Genomic DNA, 6,992 nt, shown 5'->3' on the forward strand with positions numbered 1-6,992 from the left:
GCTCACTGCTCCCCAGAGCCACACCCCCAAAATCCATCAGAAAGCCTTCACAGAAGAGTGGAACGTATTGTAAGAGCAGAGTGTGAAATGAAACTGGATTGAGCTGTTCAACATGCACATGTGGACGAGATGATCAGGCCATATTGTGTACATAAAGCTGAATGTGTATTCCTATAAAAGCAGAAGAGATAAATAGGCTCCTGCTGTCTGTGTTTATTCCGAAGGAAACATGTCGGAGTCGCTTCACCACACTGATCCAAAATACAGAACGCTGTCTGACTGCCAAACATATGCTCCGGCTGCTTGTTTCTTTAAATGTCCGTGGCACAGGTGTCTGCTATAGAAATACAGCGAGCTTGTTTCTTATTTATATAACATGCTCACCGCTATTCTATAGCAAAGATCTTGTACACTGTGATCAGCCAGAACATCAAATCCACCTGTTTAGTACTGTGTGCTACATCAACAGCACTGAGCCTTCAAGGCCTGGACTCCACAAGACCTCTGAAGGTGTGCTGTGGTATCTGGCACCATGGTGTTAGCAGCAGATCCTTTGTTGTGAGATGGATCAGACTTTTTTCTGTTCAGCATGGTCTACAGATAATCAAACGGATTGAGTTTCTTGAACTCTTTGTTATGTTCCTGAAATTATATAACCATGTTTTGTGGATTATCCTGCTGAAAGATGATGAGATGAAACTGCAGGGGGTCTTCAACAATGTTCAGGTTGGTTCCCAGCAGAACATTGCCCAGATCATCAAACTGCCTCTGCCGACTTGCCTTCATCTGACCTGGCTAACATTCTTCCATTGTCCAATTCTGGTCCAATTCGGCTCCATGGTCAAATTTTGTTCCAATAGTTGAATGCTGGAACTTTTGGTTATCAGCAAAAATCCATACCGAATGTTTTACCGAGCTGCGACCTCTAGAGGCGAATCCCTGACACCACATGTCTGGTTTGACACGTGAGACTGCGCGCTGCACGGAGAGCGCTGACTTGTTAACTATTATAACTTGTAACTACTATATATTCACTAGGTAACTGTTTGTATTTATTTGGGGTGTTACTTTGTGCTTCAGTTTGAATGCAAGTCTTTGAATTTCCTCAATATTTATTAATATAATTGATATATTTATATTTATTGAATTAAACAAATTTTTACTATCCAGTATTGTTTTTTAATTTTGTAATACAGTTGAGTACTATTTTACATTTTTTTATCCAGTATCCATTTTAATCGGTCATTGCTATACAATGCTATGATCTACTATGCTATATCATTATTCCGTAGTGGAATAATATATAATGTTATATATTATATTATACTGTATATTATGCTGCTATTTGCTATACTATGTTAGAGAGATGCTCTGATTTTTTTGTTTAATTATATACTCTAATTTATTTACCCCTTAATGCTGCTTTATGTTAAAAAGGATAGAGATTTAGGTTTCTCCTGTAGCTCCACCACCCCGTCCGTATAGATACAGTATATAGAAAAAAGAAGAGACATGATCCTGCTCTTATGTTCGTACCTGCTGTTTATGCGACTTCTCGCTCATCTCCTTTTTTAATCTCGCTGTGATCGCATCTCGTTTCTCCCACGCAATATCAAAACAGACTAGAGGCTAGCTAGCGTGTGGGAGGTCAACCAGCTGCCAGGAGTCACATTATTTTACAGCACAGTCTGTGATTATTCTTGCTTTCTTTTAGCTGTGTTCAGAGCCAATTCAACAGGAGGCCATGACGGTGAAATGCTCACTGTAGATACGTGATCTGATGGAGGATGTTTTGTGTGAACAGGTCACTGTGGTGGAGCCTTACACATACCTGAGATTGATTTTGCTCAACTATATTCAGAGATGACAAAAATACACAGATCCTTTACTCAAGTTGAAGTACAGATACTCATGTTTTAAAAGACTCTGGTAAAAGTTCTGCAATTTTTCACTCAAGTTAAAGTGAAGACGTTTGGGCTCTGACATGTACGTCAGTAAAAAGTAGTCATTCCTACTTCCTGTTTTGGTGTCATGCTGGAAAATGAACCTCACGTCGTATTGATATATTAATACAAAATTAATTTCAAATGTTGTTCCCTAATGAATGAATCGAGGCTGAACATCCACCATATAGAACACAAGCCGAGAAAAGATGATGATGATGATGATGATGATGATGATGATGATGATGATGATGATAATGATCAGGAATGTCTCTGTTCTCAGTCATGCTCTCATCACTGACTCCCTCTGTCTCATCCACGTTAACCCCAGACGTCTTACTGCCTCCAGCCTGCTCATTGTGAGCTGCAGAAACTAGTCTATGTCTGTGGTGTGTGTGAGAGACAGGAAATGATGCACCAGTGGATTGAAAAAGCAGCGGAAAGACAAGAAATATGTTGATGGGCTAAAAACTGTGCAGTGAGAAGAAAAATATTGATCATGTCAACAAATAGATTAAAACTAAAGTCTGTTTTGAAATGAGAGAAGTAGAAAGTACAGATATTTGTATAAAAAATTTAATGAGTGAAAGTAAAAAGTCAAGTAAAGTGAAGTATTTATACTTTATTATTTCCCACTTCTGACTATATTCGGAGAAGTAAAAAAAAAAAAAAAAAACTGTGGAAAGTGTGTGTGTGTGTGTGTGTGTGTGTGTGTGTGTGTGTGTGTGTGTGTGTGTGTGTGTGTGTATTTATACCCTCCACAAAAAGAGCATGAGGTCCAGCAGGACGAGTGGAGAGAAGGATGGAATGCTGGAGGTGTAGGTGCTGATCTTAGCATTAGCGCCCCCTGTCTGTTGGACCTTTTTTCCCTTGGTGAACTGCGGGTAAACCTCCAGCCCCAGCTCCTGGATGAGGTCCATAATGTGAGTCTGAGTGCTGAGAAAAAGATTTTTATTAAAAGACTTGGGCTGCACTTTTTACATTTGTCAGGTGAAAAAATCTGTCTTCATGTTGTATAAAAAATAAAACAGATTAGGGGAAGAGTGGAGAGTGGACATGTAGATGAGTAGAAGAGTGCAACAGGTAGTGAGGGGAAGTGAACAAGCTTTTATCATTCATCTATTTAAAAATGTAGAGAAAAGGGCTGTCAATCAAATAAAACATTTAATCGCAATTAATCACACGATCGTCATGAGTTACGTCGTGATTAATCACAACTTAATCGCACAGTTTTATCTTAATGTACCTTAAATTAATACTTTTCAAGTTTTTAATACTTTAATCAACATGGGCAATTACAAATATTTACGCTTTCTGTAAAAGTATGTTTATTATTAGTGAAACCAAACTTGACATAGAGTATGAAGACAAAATATTCTTATTTGAATGTTGTAAAGTAACTATGCTGCTTTATATTACTTAAAGGACACCAAACGGAACTTTGTTTCCACACGGACGCTTTTAATCGCCGGATGTGTGCAACATGGATTTTTGTGCTTGATTTGAGAGATGGCACATCAGTAAAACAAATGATTAGTAATTAAAAGTTAGTTTAGTTTATTAAGGTTTTTTTTTTTTTTATCTGAGTAAAGAAAGAACGTCGGAAAAAATGTCTGTTGCATTAAAGGTTTTAATTTCGCCTCTTTTATATTTATTTTAATTTTTTTACATTACATTTTTACATTTATAAAATTTGTGTTGGTAAAATTGTGTTAATGTGTTATGCGTTTTTATATATATATATATATATATATATATAGTGTATTAAAAGGGTATTTAAACCTCCTTCACTTATTTCAATATCATTATGTTGCAGTCTGATACTACAATCATTATTTTTTTTCTCATTAATCTACACTCAGTACCCCATAATAACAGGAAAAAAACAGAATTCCAGAAATATATATATATTTTTTAACAAAATATCATGTAGTTAAACTCTTTATTCAGTACTTAGTTATAGCACTTTAGCAGCAATTACAGCATCAAGTCTTTTGGGGTATGACCCAAAAACCTTTCCACACCTGGATTAAGGGATTTCCTGCCATACTTCAGGGCAAATCCTCTCAAGCTAGGTCAGGGTAACTTTCAGATCTCTCCTTAGATGTTCATTAGGGTTCAGGTCAGAGTTCTGGCTGGGCCACTTTAGGGCATTCAAAGCCGTTCCTTAGCCACTCATGTGTTGTCTTGGATGTGTGCTTAGGGTCATTGTCATGTTGAAAGCTGAACCTTCGACCCAGACTGAGCTCCTGAGTGCTGTGGAAGAGGTTTTTATTGAGGAGATCTCTGTACTTTGCTCCATTCAGCTTGAGCCCTGACAAGACTTCCAGTCCCTGCTTCAGAAAAACACCACCACCATAATGCTACCACCATCATGCTTCACTTTTGGGATGGTTTTGGGCAGATGAAAAGTGGTGCATGTTTTTCACCAGACATAATGTGTAAAAATGAGGCCTAACAGTTAAATCTTGGTTTAATCAGACCAGAGGTGGAAATGTAGAGTGAGACCAAAAGAGACTGTTAGAGACAAAACAGAGAGACACGGACAGGGTAATCTCACCTGCCCACCCACTGCCCACCCATGTCCCAGGAGTCAAGGCCATTGGATGCTGGAAGACTCAGAGTCAGAGTTCGACCCCCTACACGATCTGTTAAGCAGGAAGTCAAACCCAACACGTCAGCACATAATCAGACACTCGTGTATTATTATTATCAGTAGTAGTAGCACTAGTAACACTTGCCAGGTGTAGACTTAGTAGTGGTATTTTATAAGTCGCACCAGACTTAAAATATCTGTATTTTTATTAGTATTAAAAGTCATAGTAGATTTATAGTTTAGTAGTACTAGTGGTTATTGTGCTAGTAAAGCAGAAATAGTAGTTTAGTAGCAGTAGTAGAATTTAGTAGTAGGAGCAGCGGTAGTATAGTAATGTAGTAGCAGTAGTATTTTTATGAAGAGTATCGTAGTAGTAGGAATTCCAGTACTAAAAGTATTTATGGTTAAATAGTATTATAGTAGTAAAAAAATTTTATTATTAGTTATAGTAGTAGTATTGGTAGTATAGTAGTATGCAAGTAGTAGTAATTGTAGTAGGTGTATCAGTAGTAATAGTAGTAGTTGTATAATAGTATAGTAGTTGTAGTCATAGTGGTAATATGGTAGTAGTAGTAGTACTATTAGTTGATGTGGTTATAGAGATAGTAGTAGTAGTGAAAGTACTGCTAGTAGTAAAAGTAGTTGTGTAGTAGTATAAAAAATAGTTACTTGTATTTTTATTAGTAGTACTAGTAGTAGTTGTATAGTGGAAGCAGTACCAGTACTAGCACAGTATAGTCACAGTCGCAGTAGTTGTTTCTGTTGTGGTTGTAGAAATTTAGTAATAGTATTTTTTATATTAACAGTAGTATAGTTGTTGTAATTTTAATATTAGTATCATTAGTATTAGTAGGAGCAGTAGTCGGCTGTAGAATAGTAGTAGTGGTAATAATATGTTTAGTAGTAGTATTATTCGTATTAGTAGTAGTTGTGGTTGTATAATAGCAGTCATGGTATTTTTTATTATTAATAGTATTAGTAGTTGTAGTAGTAGAAGTATGGTGGTAGTAGTATTATGACTAGTAGTATTAGTAGTAGTGGTTATGGTGCTGAAGTAGTAGTAGATGTAATGAGTTATAAACAGACCTGTAAACGCTATGAGTATCTTGTTCAGACTGTAATAGACTCGAGTGCAGGGGATTAATGGGGATTATTCATTAACACACCTTTGGCCTCCAGCACCAGCACTCGGAGCTTCTGGTTCCTCTCCTTCAGCCGACGCGCAGCACAGAGACCCGACAATCCTCCTCCAACCACCACCACATCCCACACCTCACACACACCACTCACACCAGATCGCTGCTGATCCTCACACATCCTGATAAGCTCAGAACTATGCGGTGTAACAGTGAAGGCAGATGGATGCTGGTGTTCAGACTCACTTCCTGGAGGAGTAAAGGTCACATCCCAAACATCAGGATTCCTGGTTTATTCCCTGATTTAGACCCCAAACAAACACCCATAAGTAAATAGAGGGACAGATTTTACTGCAGGTGGGATCAAGGAACATTTATTTATCTTCATGTTGTTTATTTATATTTAAAAAATAAAATAAAAAAGTATCAGTTTACAGTACACTGCTGTAAGGGACCGTCATCAAAAAGCATGTTTTTCATTTGTTTTCATTTCATTCGTTGCATTTATTTGTGCGATAAATAATCCCTCAAACGAAATTCCAGCAAACTTTAGCAGATTAATTGGATTTTATATCAATTTCTCCAAAATAATAAATACATTTTAAAATGTATACATTTAATCTAAATTTTGGGTTTTGTAACCAAGGGATCATTTACAAAGATCATACAAAACGAGAAGCGAAAAAAAGCAAAATCAACAAATGTAAAAAATCAATCCCTCATGAGAATGCTAGGAATTTTTTTTATTTGTTTATTTTTTTTATTCGTTCATATTTAATCATATTTAATAAGAACTTAAATGTATTAATGTCTTAATGTATAAATCTGGTTGTATGTTTCTAATGCGAAGTCTGAAATTGCTCACTAGTTCACTGACCCCTGTATAATGTATGCCAGTTAAGTTTACTTTATTGGAATAAAGAAAAGAAAATGAGTGAGCAAATTCTGACATAAATACGTAAAATAAGGAGATTATATATATATATATATATATATATATATATATATATATATATATATATATATATATATATATATATATATATATATATATATATATATATAAAAAATTTTATTTTTTATTTTTTATTTTTTATTTATTTATTTATTTTTATTTTTTTTATTTTTTTTTGTCTCTGTTGTTTCTTTTTTTTTATAATGCCCTAATGTATTAATCAGATATTTCAAATTATTATTTTCAAGATTTTTAACTTTACAATTCATATCAGTGTCAACTGTTTGTGGAAACCCGTATAAAACCAATCAAATTTAATAAAAAAATTAACACACTGCTAATATTAAAAACTATTTAAGAAA

General features: G+C 35.3%; 1 protein-coding gene and 1 long non-coding RNA gene across 2 annotated transcripts in view; one reads left to right on the top strand and one right to left on the bottom strand.

Annotated features, from left to right (window-relative positions):
- LOC310741175 (putative flavin-containing monoamine oxidase A) overlaps positions 1 to 6,992 on the bottom strand; it is a 57,466-nt gene that overhangs the window by 48,875 nt on the left and 1,599 nt on the right. Inside the window, exons 2-4 of the mRNA XM_083568781.1 lie at positions 5,706 to 5,924; positions 4,504 to 4,591; positions 2,699 to 2,879 (exon numbers count right to left, since the gene is read on the bottom strand). Coding sequence (XP_083424907.1) covers positions 2,699 to 2,879; positions 4,504 to 4,591; positions 5,706 to 5,856 — 420 coding nt within the window. The 5' untranslated portion in view covers positions 5,857 to 5,924. The remainder of the gene's footprint in view (positions 1 to 2,698; positions 2,880 to 4,503; positions 4,592 to 5,705; positions 5,925 to 6,992) is intronic.
- Positions 3,510 to 6,131, top strand: LOC310741250. The gene is made up of 3 exons (XR_014537906.1): positions 3,510 to 4,827; positions 4,879 to 5,168; positions 5,224 to 6,131. It is a non-coding gene; the product is annotated as an uncharacterized lncRNA (long non-coding RNA).

Source organism: Silurus aristotelis, assembly GCF_946808225.1.
Source record: "Silurus aristotelis genome assembly, chromosome: 18".
NCBI classification, from domain to species: Eukaryota; Metazoa; Chordata; class Actinopteri; order Siluriformes; family Siluridae; genus Silurus; species Silurus aristotelis.